The sequence below is a fragment of the Aplidium turbinatum genome, chromosome 10, assembly GCF_918807975.1.
Source record: "Aplidium turbinatum chromosome 10, kaAplTurb1.1, whole genome shotgun sequence".
Classification (NCBI taxonomy): domain Eukaryota; kingdom Metazoa; phylum Chordata; class Ascidiacea; order Aplousobranchia; family Polyclinidae; genus Aplidium; species Aplidium turbinatum.
In genome coordinates this window covers 5,023,249-5,046,732 of record NC_137481.1, presented here as the reverse complement: position 1 = coordinate 5,046,732, position 23,484 = coordinate 5,023,249, and the positions used below count along the sequence as shown (strand labels likewise).

Below are 23,484 nucleotides of genomic sequence, written 5' to 3'. Positions count from 1 at the left end.
AGTAAATAAGGCGTTGCATGATTTAAGCTACATCAAGCTTCTGTAGTAGCTTTTTTCTTTTTCAAACAGTCAAAAAAACAGACTAACACGGTAAAGGCGAGTCCCATGCTTGAATCCAAGAATTGTGAGATGAGAAAATAGGGTTCTCATTAGCCTATACCAAGCTCTCTGCATAATTAATCAATCATTTTATTTTTCGTCATTAACGCGTCCGGGACGAAAAAGATACTAACTACAAAAATCGATATAAACCTACCAGCACGTTAATGAACGGGAAAAGGTGGCAAAACCTTGAAAGGTTTAAAACGTGCCTGAATAAAAAATTATGTAGTATAGGCTATATATCAGTAGTTACCACGGCCATAAACGAGAGTAGGGTAGCCAGTTCCTTTCTCTCGGCCGCCTTTTCTTCAGGAACTACGCCCAACCAATTTATTACACCCTGTGTAGAGGTGAGCAGTGTTTGTCAACAACCAACATAAGCCGAGAGTTGAACCAGGATTGCATGATTGGAAAGCGAGCGCCTTACCCGCTGCGCCATTCCACCGCAAGACTAACATGAGCGGCCCCTAAATAGCCGTGGGATCCCTCCGGTGTGGGGGCACGAAGGGTGGTGGTTAACACAGCCCTGCCCATAGTAGCCTACAGTAGCTCGCCTAATGTTTGTTAAATACAACCGTTTTCCTTGGTTCAGCTCAAAAGTATATTTTTTATCTTGATTTAGCATGTCTGTTCTTCAGAATATTTATGCAATTTTTAAAAATAATTAAGAAACCTGGACAATTACCAAACCAACTAATAAAAGAATAAATGGGTATGAAATGTGGGCATTTTGATAAATGCAGAGGATTTCCTCGACTGACAGAAAAAGCAACCAAAATGTTTTAAATCAAGTCAAACACACCAAGAATATAGCCTATGGTACTAAAAAATATCAAAGAAAATCAATTTCAGATTTTAGCACACGTGCTGCGAAAAGGAAAATTACAACATCTCTCTCTCTCTCACAGACAAAATTGAAGGAAGGAAAGCATGCCAAAGGCAGACAAAGATTAACCCACTTAAACCAACATACTGACAAAACTAACACCAGCATACACCTAATACAAACAGTAAACAACAAAGAATCTTGGAAACTTTTCATGCAAGAGGCAGTCAATGCTTGGAATCAAGTGCAACAATAAAAAGAGTTTTTCAGAAACTGTCATTTGTGTCACTTTTCCTTCAATATAGCAAAATCAAAATCAGCAAGTGCAATCCGTATGACCAGTAGGCAAATTTTACCGTAGGCTAAATCACTGCATTATCTGCACTTGATCTATTCTTTTCTAGTAAATGTGTTTATTTATTTTTGTAAAAATGATGGAGAGTAAATTTTTATTTCCTTTTTGCATTGAAAGATTCTGCGGCCCAGATCCAATGTTATCTGTAGTTTATCGGAGTCTCAATGATGAGCGAACATTTTACACCGCGATGGTGGGCGACTCGCAAATAGCTCGCTGTGCTAACGAATTCAGTCTTGTGCTGACTGCCATGAACACCATTTCTACGGTACATTGTTTAATGTTTACTGTTTACCCTTGCAACAGGTTGGTTTGGTTGTCAATGAAGTAAGTTTATTTCAACATAGCCCCACATTCGGTTTTCTCTACAATACCAGAAAACGTAGGCCTATTACCTTTCTTCATACTGAAGCAACACCATGTGGGCGGTGCAATAAGCACGCTGTTATCTATTCTAAGCCAAGTTCATAGCATAGTTTAATGTGTACAAAAAAATAATCAAATATTTGGTAGGCCATGGAAAAAAGCAAAAAAAGAAAACAAAGTATCGCATCAACAATAACAATGTCAGAGTTTTAAAATCAATTTTGAGTAGCCAAAGGTGGTTATTGTCCTGCCTGTTTTACAGTCGTTGATCAACAAACGCCGCTGAATTCTGAACTTGTGTTTCGAAGTGAAGTCATAGTGAGTAAAACCGAATAAAATTCCGCGAAGCCTTTAAGATAGCGATTAATATCGTCTGCATCGGTTAGGTTGGCTTAGCCATTGAAGTAAGGCATAGCATTGTTGCCATAACATAAAAAGCTTCAAGGCTTTGTCTGCTGGAAGGTAGCCTTCCCAGCTACCGGTTCAAAACTTGATTGTTCCTTTTTTAATCTCATCTTTTTCCCACTGACAAAATTTCCTTTTTAACGTAGGAACTTGTTTTTTAACTTTTATTTGATGTGGTTGCGTTTGCGATTTTTCGTTTCTGTGATTAAGTTCATGTTTAGAACATGAGTTATCCATGGAACGATTAGTTGCAACATATTTAATGTAATTTACACCAAATGGGGCAACCATTTGCTGTTGAAGTTCCACTGAGTTAATTTTGTTGTCAGAAGTTGGGTCATTTGTAGATCGTTGGTTAAGATGACTTGCACTAGGCGCTCTGTGAACTTCCATTGTTGTACTGATAGGCAAAGGTTGTCGAGGGGTTAAAGCGGGGTGAAGCACGTTAGGGGTCTGAACAAGAATTCGATCAGATGGAACCGATCCCATTCTTTGGGGTGACAATGGAGACATTCCTGGCAGTTCGTGATGTTGCTGAAGAAAAAAAAAGTTATAAACCTTCAAGCAGGAGGTTTGATATTTATTTTTCTAATCAAAAGTCAGCAACTGACGGTAGCGTTTATTATTATGTTGTACGAATCATACCCTATCACCGTTTAGAATCGAATTTAAAGGCTCAAGGCTCATGTTAACATATTTCCACGCTAAACAGAACATCACACAAACTCAACGCCATTTAGGAATTATAAAAAGTTGTATCTTCGGAATGATCAAAGCCAGTTTAATGGCATCGGTACATAATTATAAAGACTTTAAACCAGAGATGTCCAACCTTTTATTATAGTGGGCCACATTGTCACTTCAAATAATTCAATGGGCCGCAGAACCTATTAAATTTCAAGAAAAATGGGTATATAAAGAAGCAATTAAAAGTCATTAATTTCATCTTTGAAAATCGGAACAAATGACACACACATAAAAGGAACAAAAATTTATTTCTACAGTACAAAGTCAATGAGATTTTTGGCATTGTTTTCCAGCTAAGAGGTTATCAACATTTGCATTAAAGGACGTTGTCTTCATTCTTAGGATGTTTGCTAAGTGTTTGTCGGACAGTCTGTTTCTTTCTGCAGTTTTCGATGTTTTTCATGGATGAAAATAACTGCTCGCAACAATATGAGCTGTCCCACATGCACAATAATTTCCAGGACAAATTGACTAATTTATTAAATTCATTACATGAATAAAATAAAGGAAGAGTGTGTTTTCTGTGGAAAGTTTTCAAATTTTCTCGACTTTGCAGTTCAATCAGTTTAAGTTGGAATTCTGGTGGCGCTTGATCACACTTAAATGAACGCGTGCTTTAATTCTTCGATTCTTATAGTTATATAATCCTGTTGCTTTCATACTATACTATTACTGCGCCCCTAAAAGCTGACTGGTAGGCTACATTTTAATTAGGCTAAGATTCAAAGTTCAGAATACTATTTGGAGTGAAAATGACTAGCGGGCCGCACAAAAATCTCAGGCGGGCCGCATGTTGGACATCCCTGCTTTAGACCATTTAGACTATAACTATACTGTACATTTATAATATAACGACATTTATACTACGAAGGCATTTAGACTATAAAGACACAAGCCTGCTTAGTAATTATTGAAACTAACAGTAAAGTTAGCGTTAGTTTGGTTTTGGTCTGTGGATATTCTTTCATCCAGTAGGTGCCCCTGAATGGAGCACTGTTGTGGAAGTGCGTTGATCAAACGCACAGCCTCACTCAGCTATCATTAGAGTTGAATTACCTTTGCTTGATGTTGCTGTTTGTTCCAGAACAGAATATTTTTATCTATTTAAACATTTCAACTGTATATTATATTCAAATTCTTATTGGTCCAAAGTCACAGAAAAATTTAGTTACCAAACTGGTTTACAAGCTACACACTGCAAACAGCTTTGTATTCTACTCTATATAATCACTTACACCGGTGCTTAGGGATGTTTTTGTGGTTGCTTTCACCGTGCAGCGAGCAGTTCTTCTTCTTTTCCGACAGAAGCATCTGAATGCCGATAAACGATTCGTTACAAATAATGGAGATATTTGCATGATATCGTATATGTCGTATATGAATACATTTTTTTTTAGCAGTTGATGCACCCTGGTTTACGTTTAGTAGCTTATTCAAGACCTGAGTTGAAGAACTACTTAGTCCACAGTACGACTTTTGTGATTAATCAAGTTAAAATTCTTGCAACGTTGTTTAATCTTATATTTTTTTGCAAAACACCTGTGTGTATTACTGCGAAATTAAGCCGTTTTCAAATCAAATCTTGCGTGGAGACAGACATCGACTAATGTCGTATCCAGGCTTACACCCGATGGTTAAAGATTTAGATTAAGTGGATGGGAAGGCAGGGAAGCCAATCTTCGTGTCCACCTTCAGGTATGCCTTTAAGTGTCCTGCCACAGACACAGCCGCATGCTCTTGAGCGGTGTCGAACCGACGTCCTTTCGATTGCATTCCAGGGCCCTCACCACTCGGCTATGCAACCGACGTGCAACTATGCAGCTGTGCATTATATAGGCTACAACACAGATTTGGTGATCTCAATTTCTACAACATGTGAGTTAAGTAGTTTTAAAACTCAAGTCTTCAATTAAAAATGCCAATCAACTGGATGGGAAGACCGGGAACTCCATCTACAAACATGTCATTAAGTGTCTTGCTAAAGACACAACCAATTGACTGCGATCGGTATCGAACCGGCATCCTTCTGAACGTTGGAAGTGGAAGTAAAATTTTTTTTATCACCAAAAATGTTTTGGTAGGCTGTGGTAGTCACCAAAATGATGGCACAGCGGAAAAAACGCTTTCTTTCCGATCATGCGATCTTAGTTCGACTCCCGGGGTTAAGCTTAATATTGAAAAGCACCACTTTCTTCTTTTCACTATGTAGCTTACTGAATGTGTGAGATAATTGCTGATGCTGAAGGAAAGGAGAGAAAGGAATTATGGCCACCCTACTCTCGTATAGCATAATGAGAACCTTATCGTTTCACCCCTTTATGTTTAGTGGCAAGTGCAAGACTACCTTTAGCTCTCCAGATACTCAACCAACTTACAACCAGGTAAGAAATCCGAGAAACAGTAAAAATAACAGCACTCCAACGCCAATGACAATCAGAATCCAGAGCTCAAATGAATCCTTCCCGCCATCAATGCTAATTCCTGTAAATTAAAACAAATCATTGTAGCTACACGATATTATTTAGGGAAATAGGCTAGGAGAAATATTAATTACTAAACCTTATCCAAGTAGGCCTATAGGCCTACAATCTCATAAAAGCATTTGTCGCCAAACTAACCCCAATGTTTTAGCCGAAATAGTTTAAAATAACTGTTTTCTAATGAAAAAAATGCTATGAAAAATGGAATGATTTATATTTTGGCATTCCAAACAGCTGAAGAAGCTCTGCATCGTTGATTGTTTGCTTGAGTAGTTAGAAAAGATCAATAAGCAATCTTCCTGCATTTCATAGATTTAGTGATAGATGGTAAATGTTCCATGACTGTTCTTCGTAGGCTAAGCCTTTCTTTAATTCAAGTTCGGCATGTGACGCCAAAAAATTAACTCTTTGTTTGTTTTCTTCGTGTGAATCTTTTTCGCCACTCCAAGGATCGAGAGACCCTGGTTTTACCACCCTTGGGCAGTGGCGGTGACTCGGTCTAGATGTTTGGGCAGGTGACGAACAGCTACTGAATAGACTCGTCATCCAGTTCACGCAGATCACGAACACAATTTGGTGCATATTATTTGTAGACTTGAAACATGCGTTTTGTGAAGAACTACCAAAAAAACATATAGGCTACGACTGCACGCAAACTCACTGGTTTTTTCACGATTTGCTAAGTGTCGGTTAGGATGGCGCTGTATTGGTCTGGTCTGTGCTGGTCTGTAGATTGATTGAGGTGCTCTTTGGCTTCCAGGGGATTTTCTATATATATTAAAATAATGGGATAGAAAATTTAACGCATCTGAGAACTACATGCTGATAGTTTCTCTTTTCTGATGTATTTGCACTGTGGCCCATTAAGAGTTATATTTTACTGACTGGCCTTTGTGTTTTAAAAAGACTTGTTAAACTCACCCTTGGTCTAGATCAGGGGTTCTTAACCGGGGGTAAATTTACCCCCTGGGGGTAAATTTCACCTACCGAGGGGGTAAATTTACTGAATCATAAATTAAAGCAAACTTTACTCTTTCAGTTATTAAAAAAACTGGTAGTGTTGCACTTGATTTTGATTCAAATTTATGCTTAATGTAAGTTTTCATCTTTTTCTTTTATCTCCACGCAAGTAGACTACCAGTTTCATTTCAGAAGCTTATGTGTGCTACATTTTCACAGTACACAACCTAATTAAGACTGCGACCACAAAGACGAAATTCGAGCTAGTAGGCTACGGCAAAACGAAGTAGTCTTCAGCTAGACAAGTCAACTGACGTGTCGAACTGCGTATATTTGTTGGTTTACTGTCGATATGTGCATGCTGGTGAGTTGAAAGAGGAATTCTTGATGTGCGAAAGTTTAGAGACGACTACCAAAGCGGTTAATGTTCTGGAAAAAAAATGGATAATTTCTTTCAACAAAATAATATATTCTGGAGTCATGTGGGTTCACTTTGCACAGACGCTGCCCCTTCTATGCTCCGTGCTAAGTCTGACTTTACAACTCTGGTGAAAAAACGCGTGAAAAAAATTCCAGAATATTTAAAAGCAGTATTGAAGGCTTTGAAGCATGTGGTTGAATGTGTGAATTTTATAAGGGCACGTGCTCTTAATCATCGTCGTTTGAAAGTGGTTTGTGATCAGATGGGATCAGAACACTCTGTTTTCCTTTATTACACCGAAGTTCGGTGGCTCTCTGAGGGTCTTGTTTTGTCTCGAGTTTTCGAACTACATGGTGAAATCGAGATTTTTCTTCTAGAACGCAAATCCCCGTTGAGTAAGCACTTTGGCGACCACGAATTTATTGGTGCATTGGCTTACTTGACAGACATTTTTTTCAAGTTTGAACCAGCTCAATATGCAAATGCAAGGAAAAAGTGATACCATTATAGAGGTAGCCTACATGATAAAATTCAGGGCTTTTAGACAAAATTAGAGCTGTGGAGTAGAAGAGCACAAAAAAAAATTACGCAAACTTTCCAACATTTGACGATTGAAAGGTCAGTAGAAGTCGCATCGAGATTTCTGACGTCGAAGTCTGGACACGGACATCACAAGGGGCCACCAAAACGGTGGGGGTAAATTTTACTTTTTTCATTCGGCAAGGGGTAAACAAAACAAAAAAGGTTAAGAACCCCTGGTCTAGATATAGATTACGTAACTCTAACACCATTTAAGTTGCGCTTAAAAATAACCTTTGTCCAATATGTTAGCTTGTAGGCCTACCTTCTGAACACAGCCTACCATCAAGCTTAGATGACCTACCTAGATCCTTTTTCTCGAAGTTTCTGTCGCAAATGTAGATTGACTCTGCCTCCTTTACCATCAAACACAGATGCCTTTTGAGGCTTCTTTGGGTCATTTGGTGAGTGCTGCCCTGGTTTATTCTTGATTTTTGGATTAGGTTTCCTTGTCTGTGGCTTTGGAATGTGTTGAAATGAATGCGTTTCTATAAAATTGTCAGGAGAGGTTTGCTAAGTCTTCTGTATGATCGGACTGTCAAAACGATAATGCAAACCAACAACAGAAGAAAAATGAAATCAATATTATGCAAAAAGTACATATCTTTCTCAGCCAGATGCAGAGTATTAAAGTGCTACATTTATCCAACTTTTAAGTATAATTCAGAAACCTATAACCTACAATTACCAAACCAATTAATAAAAGAATAAATGGGTTTGAAGTGTGGGCATTCGAAAAATGCAGAGGATTTCTTGGACCGACAAAAAAGCAACCAAAATGTTCTACATCAAGTCAAACAAACAAAGAATATAGCCTATGGTACTAAAAAATATCAAAGAAAATCAATTTCAATTTTTCGGACAAGTGCTGCGAAAAGGAAAATTAGAACATCTCTCTCTCACAGGTAAAATTGAAGGGAAGCATGCCCAAAGCAGACAAAGATTAACCTACTTAAACCAACATACTGACAAAACTAACACCAGCATACACCTAACACAAACAGCAAACAACAAAGAATCTTGGAAACTTTTCATGCAAGAGGCAGTCAATGCTTGGAATCAAGTGCAACAATAAAAGAAGAAGAAAAATTTGGTCAATATTGATTGATGGCGCACTGCAACAGTTGGAGGCCTTGAAGCTATTACAGCCTACGTTTCTTGTATCGTTTTTTTTTTGTCTCTGCAAACACATTATTTTCCAAAGCTTGTTTTTGATAGCCTGCTTTTCTTAAGAGAGTACTTTTTTCGAGTATCCGATCTGCAATCGATCTTAGACTCACCAGAGACAGTCACATCAATGGCATTGTAGGCTACAGGATAATCAGCGGGTAACTAAACTGGTGAAACCATTGTTTTGCTTACGTTTGAATCCGCCAGGCTCTTTGGTAAATTTGTATTTCATCATGAAACCTTCGTGCCCTGGGGCTGCCGTGTCCGCCTTCAAGTCCACACGCGTCATGTACCCTGTCAATCACAACTCTGGCAAAAATCAGTCATTTTTACATTGATTCATCGTCTGCAAACGTTTAGTCAATGTAAAATTGACTGATTTTGCTGTCTGGAAGCGTACAGTAAAAGAGATAGATTAGTTCAGAATTAGTTTCTGTCTTTTTAGCGGACTTTTTATGACAACCAAACATGTGTCAAATATGTATTATAATTTGTGATCAGTGGCGTAGCCGGGGGGGGGGGGTGGGGGTTATAACCCCCTTTGGCAAACGTGTGACGTCACGATATTGAGAATGATGCTTTCAGTCTAAAAAAAAATGCCTAACTTTAAACAAAACTGCATTAAAAGACCGAGTTTTGCCAATACCAAACATCTCAGCCAGGAATTAGCAACAAGAAAACATAGAGACTTAGCTTTATTTCCGAAAAATGCCGAAGAAAACATGATCTTAACCTTTTGCTATGCCACCGGACAGCACCATTTTACAGGAATATTCATACTCACATTCTTGTTGAAAATGCTTTCAGAATGCAACAAATTCAAAGTAATTTTCAAAATTTTATGGGGGAGGCCCCCCAGACCCCCCGCCGCTGGGTCGTCAAAACCCCCCCTTTCAAAATTCCTGGCTACGCTACTGTTTCTGATAGTTATCTTATCACTAAAGCAGAAGCACGACAATTTATTTTAAATGACTACAAGATTTTAAATAGCCACAGAATGAAAATAAAAAAGCAGAATTTTATTATTTAATTTTAAACTGTTTTAATTCTTACAAATAACACTTAGTAGGCCAGCGATATTTTTCCGCCCTCAGGACCCTGTTGTCCTTGAAAATGATTACAACATTCAATTGGTCGCTACGTCACCGGAGGTTGGCAACCAAATTCTGCAGGTGGAATTAATGAAGAAAACGGGATGCATATTTGTAATCTATAGGTCGCTGCAGGCCTGCAGCAGAATAAGATGTGGTGTTTTAACCGACACTTTAGCATAGGACAATTTTTCTATAAACTAGCTAACTGCATTGTGATCTTTCTAGCACTCAGACAGAGAGTTGATTTTTGCTTTGATAATTGCAGAAGAAAAAGAGTAGTAACAAGGATGGGAATCGAACCTACGCCATCGAAATGACTATTGCTTTAACCCTCAAACCGCTAGGCCATGCTGTGGATGGCGAGACCTTCTGATTGGATAATGAACCGCATCTACTACACCAACCTGCGGATTACAACTACGCAAACGGGATGCACAAACAAAGATGGAAACTCTGCATTAGAGAAAACGTGGGGTTGATAAGGGGGATGATTTTTTGTCGTATCCAGGCTTACGCCTGGTGGTTGAACATTTTAATCGTAAACGGAAAGACAACAAGTCAGTCTCTGTATCAACCCTTGGGGATGCCTTTAAGTGTCCTGCTAAAAACACAGCCGCATACTCTTGAGCGGTGTCGAATTAGCGACCTTTCGAACGGCGAGCCAAGGCTTTCACCACTCGGCTAAGCAACTGATTTTGAGATATATAAAGGAAAATGTCATGAAAAAAGCACAGACAAAGGCATGCAATCTGCACAGATGATATTGCATAAAGTAGGAGGAGCCTCAACAATGAAGGGTGCACTGTAGCCTAAATCCAATTGGGTCTTTTACGAAACGTTCACTGTCACTCTTGGGTAACTTTGGTTGCAATATAAAAAAAACTTACCGTATGTCACATAATCACCAGGGCGTTGGTCTCCGCAAAAGCGACCCTGCAAAAATAGAATTTCATAAAATGTGAATTACTTTGAATAGAAAGTAGCCTGTAAACAACTTTCACAAAATAAGCAAAGTTACAGCAAACAAGGCCAGATCCAAGACATTTCTGATTTATCGCTTTCAACAAATACATCAAAAATGTAACTTTGCAACAAAACATCATGGTTGGCAAATTAAGCTAAAAATATAATACACAATCGGTGAAAATGTCGTAATAATATATAGAATTTTGATAGATCTAAACCTTGTGATCCTATTTGATTAATTTTTACTCTCGAAACGAATTACTGCAGCAAGAATGAAGAGTTTTGCTTTCCTATACAAAACCTGCAGTGTGATTTTTTTTCTATAAAATTTATGTTTATATAAAATTATCACATCGTTCATAGCCGTTATGCGAAAGTAAAACTTTTAATCTTCACATCGTATTTACTATGTGAACCTAACCTTTCCCGGCATGCCCTTTATATGATATTGTATTGCTAAAGAACTCAAGTTTTGAAAACAAAAAGATACAACTGAAGTGCTGGCATTGCTTACCATACTGGTCCCACTTTTCAAGTCCCAAATGTCGACAAATTGCGTGAAGCAACTGTTGATAGAACCAGTTAAGTTTAACGTGTGAAAGGCAAGTTTGATCCGATAGTTTGGATTAGAAGAAATTCTGTAAAAACGAAAGTGTGTTATTATCCACGTAAACTGTAAAAGCTTCAAGTTTGTTATATCTAAACTAACTTTAGAAAGTAACTTCGTACACTTTACCGTAGTTTTATGTTGTCTAAGCCTTCTAATAGAATTCACAAAGGGGAAGTTTTGCAATAAGAAATTCCATGATAAAAACACTACACAAAATGATATTTTATTCTATTGCTTGTTCACTTATTTAGCCTATGTTCGTCGTCGTCGTCGTGTGAGCGTCTGGGGCCGAGGGTCTATCCTTTTACCACCCCAGATTCACGATGTTCCCGGACTACACTGGAAGGCTACTAGAGAGCAGCCAGTCTTTGGTTTCATCATCCATGACACGCAGACCTTCCACTCCGTTAGGTGGCTTGAAGATGGAGCAGTCATTGATGATGTGGTCTGCGGTCTGTTCCTCGGCACCACATTCACAGGAGGAGGAAGAGGCCATTCCCCATTGGTGCATGGTTGAGCGGAAAAGCCCGACGCCCGTACGGAGACGGTTGAGGCGCACCCATGCCTGTCTTGGTAGTGTTAGACCGATGGGGCGTGTGTCGGCGTCGGGGATGAACGAATAGAGTCTGGTGGTGGTTGACTTCCATTCAGAACTCCATTTCTGGTCCGCCCAAGCAGCCGCAGAGATGTCTTGTACATCAGCTTCGTTGATAAGAAGTTGAGCGGCTGGCACGAATAGGTGTGTTAATTTCAGTCGACGGGGGTGCTCGTTTGGAAGAGCAGAGATTTTGTAGTGGAGAAGGTGGTTAGGCTCCAGTGCCCGTCGACCGAGGGACAGAGTGGCTTCTTCGCGACGAAGCTCAGCGGGTTGGATACCAGCGAGAATGGGGAGATTGTCCAATGGTGTGGGACGCAGGCATCCGGTCACTGTGCGCAGGGCGTTGTTTATGGCTGTGTCGATGTTGTGGCAGTGAGCACTGCAGCACCAAACAGGTGCACAGTACTCTGCTGAAGAGTAGACAAGGGCTAAGGCTGCTATACGCAAAGTGTCAGCCCTCGCCCCCCAGCTAGAGCCTGCCAAGCGCTTGAGTAGCGCACCTCGGGATGTGAGTTTCTTGCGCAGTGACACCAAATGGTGGCGGTATGTGAGCGATCTGTCCAGTATCACCCCAAGATATCTTGGTTCGGGGCAAAAGGACAGAGATTTTCCGTTGTTCTGGACGTGTAGCTCACGATCAGCTTTCCGATTATGGAGATGGAAAGCTGCTGCCACAGTTTTGGTTTCGCTGAGTTTCAGTCGCCAGTTCTGGAGATAGGCTGAGAGAGTTTTCATGTCCTGGCTCAAGGTGTCTTCTAGATTTTCCCACAACTTTGCGGAGTGGAGAATTGCCAGGTCGTCCGCATAAGCATACTTTGCGGAGACCGTAGTTGGCAGGTCGTGGTTGTAGATGTTGAAAAGAAGTGGAGCCAGGACCGACCCCTGTGGAACGCCGTTTTTCAGGCGTCTCAGTCTGCTTCGCCGTGAGCTACCGGTGATGAGGGTGAAGCTTCGATTCCTGACAAGTTCCATAATCATATGAACCATATGTCGGTCAGGAAGCAGGCGAAGCAGCTTGCAAGTAAGGCCGCGATGCCATACGGTGTCATAGGCAGCTGTAAGATCTAGAAAGACAGCGCCGGCTTTCTTTTTTGCCTCAACGCAATCCTCGATGTCTTGGGTTAAGAGTGTGACCTGATCTACGGTGGATTTTCCGCGTCGAAACCCAGCTTGCTCTTTTGGAAGGAGCGGGTCGATGATTGGGTTGGCGCGTGCGTAGATCAGTCTTTCGAGGATCTTGAAAGGAACACAGAGGAGGGATATCGGACGATAACTCCTTGGGTCCTCTGGTGGCTTGTGAGGCTTAGGGATCGCAACTACTAAAGCTCTTCTCCAGATTTTTGGGATTGTGAGGTGGTGCAGGCAGGAAGAGAGGAATCTACGTAACCAGGGCTTTAGGGCATGGCCAGCATGGAGCACAAGCTCAGGGCAGATCTTATCCGGCCCTGGAGACTTGTGTGGTTTCACTAGGCGGAGGGCGGTGGCGAATTCCTCTGGTGTGAAGTCTCCAGAGATTATTTTTTCTTGTGGTGTTTCTACTCGCCAAAGGGCAGATACTTCCTTGGCAACAAGGCGGGATGTTTTGCGGTCTTTTGTCTTGTAGACCCCGTTCTGCACTAGCTGGGAAGCGATGGCATTAGCAGAAACGGGGAACTGACGAGGGGAGTTTGCTGAGCGCCCAGTGAGGTTATTGATGATGCTCCATGCTTTGCGGCTTGAGTGTGAGAAGTCGATGGTTTGGACAGCTTCGTTCCATCGCTCAAGCTTCTTTGTGTCCAGCCGCTCAAGTAGTCCGGTGGCGGCAGTGTTAGAAGCAGCACCACTTGTGGCGCTTAGGTAAGAGCGATAGAGAGCTTCACACTCAGAGTCCCAGCATCGTGTATAGCTGGTTCGATGACCACGTGGTATTGTGGCCTTTGCCGCAGTTATTATGGCATTGCAGACGTCCTGGTATGCCTCGTTTGCGTTGCATGTTTCAGGTGATGGTAACTTTGCAGCAGACGCATTGGTCAGGAGGCTGTATTGATTCCAATCGGCTTTTTTGAAGTTCCATCGCTTCACCGGTGAACTCAGGACAGGAGCCACAAGTTTTGGGGCGATGATGAGGGACGGCCGGTGTTGGGACCACGAGAACTTCTCAAGCACAAGTCTGTCTGGAAGAGAGCTGTCGACACTCGCGAAGGCCAAGTCAACGTTTGTCCATGTTCCCCAGCGGCCGGAGTGGAAACTGGCTGGTTCCTTTGGGTTGAATAGAAGGGCAAGATAGTTTGTAGAGGCCCAGTCAGCCAGCAATTCTCCGTCGCTGCTTGTGTTGTTGTAGCCCCAGTCGATGTGCTGACAGTTGAAATCGCCAGCGTAGAGACTGGAGGAGGGGAACGTTGGAAGGTATGGTGGCAACATTTGCGAGGGTGGGGCTTGTAGATGTTGACGATGTTGTCGTCTGAGATACAACTGCACACCCACTCAATCTCAGCATCAAATGGAGATTGGTCGACAAAGGTCCACTTCAGGCTCTCATGCACAAACGTGGCAATGCCGTGCTTCCTGCTTAAGGTACACCCGGCTAGCGTGTAGTTGGGAATAGCTAGCCTATCTGCAGAGGTGCAGTGGGTCTCTTGGAGGAGGATGACGAGTGCCCGGTTGGCATGGGCAAGCTGCTCCTCAACTTTGATCTTGCTTGTTGTGTAGCCTTCTATGTTGAGCTGCAGAATAGCTTATGTTGTAACAAAGCAACTAATTACTTTCATAATTTCAGCTTTTTTTGGAGCTAACATCAATGGACGATTTTGATTGTTTCTCGGCAGTTGAGTACACCAAGCATTGACAGTGATACGGCCATGTTTCGACCATGAGGCTGGGATCAACGGCCTCATGGGTCTCTATGATTATCAAACCTCTATAAGTTTTTCGGCAGCCGATTGTAGCAAGAATTGACAGCGATGCAGACGTGTTTCGTCTATGAGGGTGGATAAGCTGATGAGGTGTCTTAAATTTAAGATGTTACCTTTTTACATCATTTACATCTACAGACGTTAAATGAACATAAAAAGAAACGATTTTGTTATCTGGAAGGCTATAGCAGCGTTGCTGATCGGTCTAGCAATTGTTGTAATTGGAAACAAAACGATTGGTTGGTTGGTTTTGAATCTTTATTCTCAGACTGACAAAGCCTTGATAGGTTATTCCTGGTAGTTTCGCATACCTGTAGAGGCTCTTGACACAGGGCCGGTTGCCGAGATTGGCAGAGTGAAGTTTTCGTTTGTTGAAGTGTTGTAACCAGGGAATTATTCCATTCACTAGGTGCCCTGATTGGAGAGCAATCTTGAAATGCGTTGCTCAAGCGCACATCCCGAGAATCGAACTTGCGCCTCGTGAGCGCCAGGCGCGTAACCACTGAGCTAAAGGGGCGGACAATCCAATTAACTTACATCCAACTACATTGCGTTTGCGTTGTGATTCCATGTGGATATCCCGGACTCACAAATTCCTGCCAACCTCGCTTGGCGTGAAGATTATGCACGCAGTGTTTCCCTGCATGAAATATCTTGTGATATCATTTCAATATTAGAATTTAAGAACTACAGTACTAGGCTACTGACATCTAGGTTAGTGCAATGAAAAGTTTTTCAGAAGAAAAGCGGTTAAGACTTTGCTAAGTGAAAGCAAGCCACGTATTGCATGCACCTTTACTGGTTGATGTGACAAACTTAATCTACGAAATATACTTTTCCCCAAGTAACTTCTTTGTCTATTAAATTTATTTGTATGTTGTTGTCGATATTTTCAATTGCATAATTTTTGTTTTCATTTCCTTTATTGAAAAAATGTGGATTGATTTTGAACAACCCACATTTTCTGCTTCCCAAAGAAAATACATAAGTTATTTAGCGTGGTTGATGATAGATATCGAATCAAAATAAAAGCAGAAGCAGGTTAATAAAATGAATAGATAAGCCAAGGCATATATTTACTTACATGGGGGATTAAGAAGAGACTGTTTTAGACTTGTTGTTGAACGAAAGTGAGCAGCTAGCCAACAGCAAACCAATACAACACGCATCATAGCGTAGGGCGTAGGCTACTGTAGGCCGTCAAGCGGGAGTAGACGATACATTAGGCTTATACCGCAGACCTATCTATTAACAATGACTCATTCATTAATCAAAAATACAATGCACTGCAATAGCCCACCTACATCGAATATTTGTAAATGGCCTAAAGTAATTGCTTTATGTGGGTTATTTTTACTGAAGGTGTGATGCCATTCTTTTCAGATACTGTAGTATCTTGCTTTGGTCTCAAGAACTCTTAATCCTCTTGTTTTGTTGCTTCTACCTTTTTAGACTTCTGCTGTAGGCTATCACGAAAAATTGTTTTTACAGCTGTGAGGTCAAAATGTAAAACAAATCGAACTGAACTATAAGTTGGTCGATAGGCTACAAAAATGCAGTAGGCTTCACGCTACGCATTTTGATAAAAAATCGAAATGGGTCTAATAATTTGCTTGACTAATTGCAGCAAACTTTAAAATCACATCTCAAGCTCAGTTATGCTGTTTTGCAGATTTTTAAAAGGCTTGAACAACAACCGCAGTGGCGCCCTACAACCATGGTGACTTAGTTTTACTTCACAACAAAAGTAAAAGTAAGTTTATGTAAACGGTACGTCACAAAATGTTGGCTTTTAATTGCACAATTGCAACATAATTCTCATGGCTACAAGATTGTCGAGTAATGTTTTGTTTTTTTGTTAAAAATTTCGAAACCTTGTTGGTTTTTTAGGCCTGCGCACTGCGCAGTGCACATTGCGATGTGGTCAAAGCTATAAATGCAATGCAGATACGTTTAACGTTGCATACTGAATGTTGGCCTTTTCTGTAGGCCACAGTAGGCAGCAGAGAAAATTTTGTTTGGGGCAGGTTTCAATTTCATCTTAATTTTACTAACAACACAGTTTTTTTGTAATATATTTGAAACACCTTACCAGTGCCGTAGCAGTAGTAACACTTTCAGGTTTTATTTTTACTTTTTTTCCATCATGAACACTTTCTCGATACGATAAACTGTTCCCTAATTTTAATTTAGACAAAACACAACCAAGTTGAAATGATGAGAAAACATATAAGATAAACTGTGCAAAAATCCATAAGAAACAATGAAATATTCAAAAAATTGAAACCATTTAGCTCAGATTTAGCTTAATGGAAGAGGGGCAGGAGAAAGGGTGTTTGTTTATAAATCCCTGAGTTGACCTCTTAGTTTCCCCTTGCATACGTCACTGTGTATACCTGATTATGTAAGTCTAACATAGATTAGTGGCTGAGATCAGGGCCGGATTAACCATTAGGCTAATAAGGCTATAGCCTTAGGCCCTGAAAAAATTCGGCCCTCAATTTTTGTAAGGCTGGTAGTGATACAGAGTACAGTAGGTACAGTTTTTGCTTAAACACGAATGACTGAGTTGAGTCAATACATATGAAGAAGTTAGAAGAACCCATTTCCAAAACCACGTAGGCGCCACTTTTACCGAAATTGAGTTTGGAGCAGGTCTTTTTAACCTGGGAGTAGCGAGTCGTTTTTCGGAGGTTGGCGAGATGCTTGAAATTCCAGTGTAGGCTACCTATTGTTTTCAATTGTTTTTTGCTAGAAAAGATTAAAAACTGTGTTTTTTTGCAATCGCCCATTCCTCTACTTGAGGATATTATATCGTTTAAGCTTTCAAACGTTGCAAAGGCTTTAACTATAAAAAAGCATTCGGTATTTTTCACCAAGTTGTTTTACGTTGTTTTGTGCAGACTAACGTTAACCAGTAACAACGCTATGGCCAAAAAGCAAAATTATGTAGAATCCTATGCAAAATATAGATTTCTCACTATCGTTTTCAATGGCATTGAAACAAATTGGTGTCGGGTATTTTCACTATTTTGTATGGAAGGTCTTTCAGCAACAGGTCCACGCATTGACAAACTTAATAGTTAAAAATATGCAGCACCAACCATCTCACCGAAATTGATTTGAATAAATTCATAAAAGATTGCAATAAATTCAACCGGTGAAAGTGCGAAAACGTTGATAATTTATTCTTATTATTTTTTTCTCTTATTATCTAGCTAAGCTTGATAGAAAATGGAAATAACAATCGGAGGAAATGTAATAAAAGCCGTGGTAACATCGCAAAAAACATTTTTCGTTTCGAAAGTTACGTTGGAACAGCAAAACTAAACATAACTGGATGTCGGCGTGAATCAAATTTGGTTAAAATTTGCATTAAATATGCTTTTGTTGAATACTTTTATGGGGGGGCGCGAGACTACATTGATTGCTCTGAGGAGGTCGCGGTGGAAAAAAGGTTGAAAATCCCTGGTTTAGTGTGTCATTAGGTAAAGTATTACCATAGGTACCTATTAGGCCTATCCACTTCTTTCTTTCCAAAATTTTTTCCATCTGTTTCAAACTTGACAATAAAAATTGTGTTTGTTTTCAAAACCATTTATGAGCCATTTTTATGTTATTTTGCAGTAAATAATTTCAATTTTTCATGTAACTTATGTGTTTTTATTACTTTTGTAGCTTGGTTTGCAAAATTAGGCCCTTCTCTAGTAAACAGCCTTAGGCCTACAATACCCTTAATCCGGCCCTGGCTGAGATACTGGTAGATGACTAGGCATGCAAATTAAGCCGAGCTACATTAAACTTGTTGTCAGGCTGCCAAGGGTTTTCTTATTGCATTTAGCTTTCCAGAGATAGTAGCTGACCTTTTTAGCCCACTCTCTCGAAATTTGAACTTGCATTTTCTTATTTTATCACTGTCTAAAATATCTGCACTTGAGACCAAGCAACAATTTTAAAGCGTCTTGCGTCGTTGGCTCGATGCTGAACAGTTCAGCCTTCGGCGATTTGTGGTCAAAACTGGAACGTTCGCGGCTAGTTGATTTGAACCTTTATTCTCGAATTGAAAAGGCTTTTGATAGGTGTTTCATGACAGTGCATCATATTTGTAAAGGCTTCAAACCACTGATCCGATCACCGAGATCGATAAAGTAAACTTTCCAATTGTCGACGTGTTGCTACCTGTAAATTGTATCATCCTCTAGGGCAGTGCTCCGCAACCTTTATTTACTCACGGCACACTTAAAAACTCTTTAAAGTTCTGCGGCACAATTTGGCCGACACATACTCAAAATGTAAAAAAAAACTATAGCTTAATTTATTAATGAGATATTTGCGCTTGTTTCAATGAGCACAGTCGCTGTATGTTTGGCTCAATATTTGAAAGAGCAACTCGAAGTTCACCATCAATTTCTTTTAAGCAGGATCTTTTATCGTTTTGATCAATACCAAAGTAGAAAAACTTTGTTCACACAAATAAGTGGTGCAAAACTGGAGCAGAATTTTAATAGCAGCCTGCGAAATTTGCTTATATTCTTCTTCAATTGAAATCCAAAACTCATCAAGTGGAACATCGCTGAATTTTAATCTCAAAGTTCTATCATTTCGTAGTTCAAGAAAGTTTTCTCTAACAGGCAAAGTCAAGTCTTGCGTTGATATTTCAGCATTAGCCGCAAAAGGATTTCGGATCCAATCGTATTGTTCCGTGTTAATTGTGAAAAAGTAATGGTCATATTTCTCATGCAACAAAGTTAAGTGCTCTTTGGCCAAATCAAACACCAATTCTTTATCAATACTATTTAGGTTGCTTCTGGGAAACATTTTCAGTGATCCCCTTTTTAACTCGTTTTTCCAGAGTACTATTTTCTCTTTAAATCCTCTTATCTTGTCAGAACATGTCAGTATGTTTTCACCTTTGCCTTGCATTTTGATATTGAGTTCATTCAAGTGTTCAAATATGTCGGCCATGTATGCAAGTTTGGCAATCCAATGATCATCTTCAAGATGTTTATACAAATCATGGTTGTTCTGATTTAATAAGAATTGACTTATTTCATGCCGTAGTTCGAAAAGTCTTGCGAGAACTTTTCCCCGGGAAAGCCAACGCACAGAAGTGTAAAATAGCAGTGATTGATGTTCTGATCCCATTTCTTCGCATAGCAATGAAAAAATTCTTGAATTCAAAGCTCTTGCTTTAATAAAGTTAACAATTTGGATACAGTCGTTCATTGTTTCTGTCAGCTCCGTTGGCAAATGTTTGATCATCAAGGCTTCCCTGTGTAAGCAGCAATGCGTAAGTTGAATGGCTGGATTTTGACGTTTTACCCATGCAGCAAAACCTCTTCCTTCGCCCACCATTGCTGATGCACCATCTGTGCAAACATTGATGCAGTTATTCCAATGGATACCATGGGCTATGAAAAACTCGTTGGTCACTCTAAAAATTTCCTGGCCAGTCGTTCGTTCTGGAAGTTCTTTGCAAAATAAATACTCGTTTGTTATGGAGTCGCCATTGACAAAACGTACTACACTTAACAGCTGTGCTTTTTTGTTAATATCTGTTGTTTCATCAATCTGAAGAGAAAACTTCCCAGACGTTTTTAGTTTATTAATTAGAGTTTCAAGTATATCACCAGACATATCATCAATTCGTCTTTTAATAGTTTCTGCAGACAATGACACTTTCCGTACCTCTTCAACTTCCTTTGGTCCAAGCATCAATCGAACAATTTCTAGGCATGCTGGTTTTAAGAGTTTTTCCCCAATACTATGCGGTTTTTTCTGTTGTGCAATCAGTTTTGCTACGTGATAACTAGCTTCTAATGCTTTTTCCGAAATTGTGAAAGACGATTTCATAAAGTGTTTTTGCTTTCTATTTTGACTTAAAATCCGCTGAAAGAATTTCTTATCCTTGTTGGCATAATTGACATGTTTTGTTTGTAAGTGGCGGATAAGTTTACTTGGAACCATTGCTTGATTTGCAAGTTGCTCTCCACAAATTACACATTGTGGTTTCGGAGCTTCTTCGTTACCACACCAAGTAAATCCAAACCGAAGGTAATCTGCTTTGTATTTCCTCTTTAAAACCTTCGGTCTTTTTGCAACATGGCTTGTACTAGGCATGCTATCTGGTTCTATTGATCTTTTCAAGAACTTATCCATTAGATTTTTAGTTAATTTTAGTTTTCAAGGATTTTCTTAAGGACTGCAAATGAATTAGCTTATTAGCTCACAATAAAGCGAAGCTAGAAAAATACAAGGAAACAAATACGAAAATTTTTATTAAACACTGCTGACTGACAATTCGAAATGACCTATCCTGACTTCTAAAAACAGACTAACCACGTTAACTAGCCTTTTTTTAAAACTAGGGCTGCCTTCCCATTGCGAAAACTTTAATTGTAAATACAAGGAAACAAATACGAAAATTTTTATTGAACACTGCTGACTGACAATTCGAAATGACCTAGCCTGACTTCTAAAAACACACTAACCACGTTAACCAGCCTTTTTCAGAACTAAGGCAGCCTTCCCATTGCGAAAACTTTAATTGTGAGTCATAAAAACATCATAAATACACAGTGGGAAGTCTAGCTGGAGTTTGAGTTGTCTTGCAGTGGTAAAGCGCGAATTTTTAAAACACAAAACTCCTTTCTTTTCAAAAAGTATGTTCTGATGATAGTTATCCCGCGGCACACCTAGCATCGCTTCGCGGCACACCGGTGTGCCGCGGCACACCGGTTGCGGAGCACTGCTCTAGGGCTAGGCGCCGCTACATGAAGAGCAGTCCTTGAAATGCGTTTCTCAAGCGCCCACTCCGAGAGCCGAACCACAGACGCTTAATTTTGCGGTTTCTTCGCGCACAAAGTCAGGCGCTTAAGCAACTGAATTATCTGTCGGACCCTACCATGTTCAAACGACTAAAATCTTTTTGTTTCACTAGTCTACACGTAGGCTAGTGCGAATACTCAGTCAATACAGTAGGCCTACCAACAACATGGTGTTACGGACAATATCTGTACAAATCAAACGTCACATAAAACTGTTGTCTGCTGAACCTGACGTCTTACGTCATATGGACTATTGCTAGAAATAAGCAAAGATTGCATCACCTGTGAAGCATTACATCATCGTTAAATCTTGAATTACAAGATATGGTGTAGCCTAAGCCAGATTTAACAGGTGCTTGAATAGCTTCATAATCCTTATCATTATTACGTCACAGAAGATGGTTACGTGCGTTTAAAATATTGCAATCTATTCTCTCATTCTTAAAATTGCTGCTTGAAAAGTTGGTCGCATATTAAAACGGTTTTGCTTGTGCTTTACCAACTAGACGAAATTTCTGTCTTTATCTCAGTAATTTGTATTGTAGTGACAAGTTTTAGTGGGTACAGTGTTGCTCCATTTTTCGACTGCCTTGAGGCTATTTTTACAGAAATACAATTCTTGAATAGACGTTTTCAGAAGAGTGTTTCTTTCGGTCATTGCATACAGACGAACGGATCCGGGAAATTTATATTACAAATTTTCCACGAAGAGATTATGGTTTACCGTTGTGACCACATGGGTTTTTGAGTACGAAACATATAGGTCTTAACTTTGAACATAGATTACTAAGTTAAGGTCATATAATTAGTCTACCTCTTCTTTATTGCAGGTAGGCTATCTTACTCAGAGGTGGGCATCTAGTAAATCGGCACAAGTTCAAGGTTCAAGGACTTGCTTCTGTTTGAAAAAAGGCCTCCACAATTGAATTTTCTTTCCGTAGGTAGGCTACTGATGTTTCATGCGATGGCAGTGGCACACACACGCAAAAAAAATATTCTAAAATCTTGACCAGAGTTGCATTCCTAGGGAGGTCTCGGGGAGCTCTTCTTTTCTTATTATCTCTTATTATCTTATTATCATTGTTTATTACTATTATTACGTATTACTATCAAGACTTTCATCACCAGCAGATTGCTAATAAAGAAACGCCTCAAGTCGAGAAACCCCTTTGTTGCTTAAGCACAATCCTTGCTGGAGCACAACACCAGCGCCTCATCATGGATCACGAATACCTGACAAGAGGAGTGGACACGTAACACCTCCACTCTGCACTCCTTTGTCCCCGACGCTGGACCCATGCCACCAGGAAATGAGCTCAGCCGACCTGCCTGGGCAGGCTACGGCTGAATCGCCTCCGCACGGGTGTTGAGCGCTTTGCATCCTTGATGTACAATTGGGTCTATGAACATTTGCGGCATGCAACTGTGGTGCAGAGGAAGACAGCAAACCACATTCTCTACCACTGCCCGACGTTTAGGTTATTTTTCCATGAGCAGTTGGCCTGTCAACGCTGGAGAACTTTACAATCAAGTGGCTGCTCGAAGAATGCCCAGAGATTTGACCCCAATGAAACGTAGTTCAAAAACCGACCTCTCATACGAAAGAAGAAGTTTGACAAGTTCAAAGCTCGGCGTAGCGACTAGCGACTACGTAGCGACACTTTTTTTCGCTTTAAGCTTTATTGGAAAGTAGCAAGTCACGCAAGTGCGACTGAAAGAAATGTAGTGCCTCATCTCCGCTACCACTAAATTGAAAAAAAGTTGCGCCGCTACTGCAATCGCTATAACTACAAGAGAAACGTAGCAGCGCTTTCGTTACAAGAAAAGTAGCGGCGCTACAAAGGTAGCAAACTAGCCTACTGCTCACCTCTGAGCCTAAGGTAGCCTATGTGCCGTGGACGATGCAAATAGCTTATCTCAAAATCTATATTAGAAGGGAAAGAAATATGCAAATAATTATGATTAACTAAGTTGTTTTTTTGCTTTTTTGTTTTACTTTATGGGCATTTGGTTGCTCTGATTAGCGCGTGACTTCTGGAACGAAGAAGCTTCAAGGTCAAGAGGCGCTGGTTCGACTCTCGGGGTGT

General features: G+C 40.2%; 2 protein-coding genes across 2 annotated transcripts; both read right to left on the bottom strand.

The window, feature by feature from the left end:
* Positions 1-1,710: 1,710 nt before the first annotated feature.
* Positions 1,711-15,757, bottom strand: LOC145778826 (uncharacterized). Its single transcript, XM_082590411.1, has 10 exons — positions 15,655-15,757; positions 15,108-15,210; positions 10,986-11,109; positions 10,393-10,438; positions 8,604-8,705; positions 7,546-7,729; positions 5,943-6,049; positions 5,177-5,282; positions 4,037-4,112; positions 1,711-2,588 (listed from the first exon to the last, which is right to left on the bottom strand). Exons 1-10 carry the CDS (start codon positions 15,740-15,742, stop codon positions 2,133-2,135), a joined length of 1,392 nt encoding a protein of 463 aa, XP_082446537.1. The 5' UTR covers positions 15,743-15,757; the 3' UTR covers positions 1,711-2,132.
* A 3,226-nt stretch (positions 15,758-18,983) lies between these two features.
* Positions 18,984-20,729, bottom strand: LOC145778439 (zinc finger BED domain-containing protein 5-like). The gene has a single exon (XM_082589916.1). It carries the CDS (start codon positions 20,727-20,729, stop codon positions 18,984-18,986), a length of 1,746 nt encoding a protein of 581 aa, XP_082446042.1.
* Positions 20,730-23,484: the final 2,755 nt, after the last annotated feature.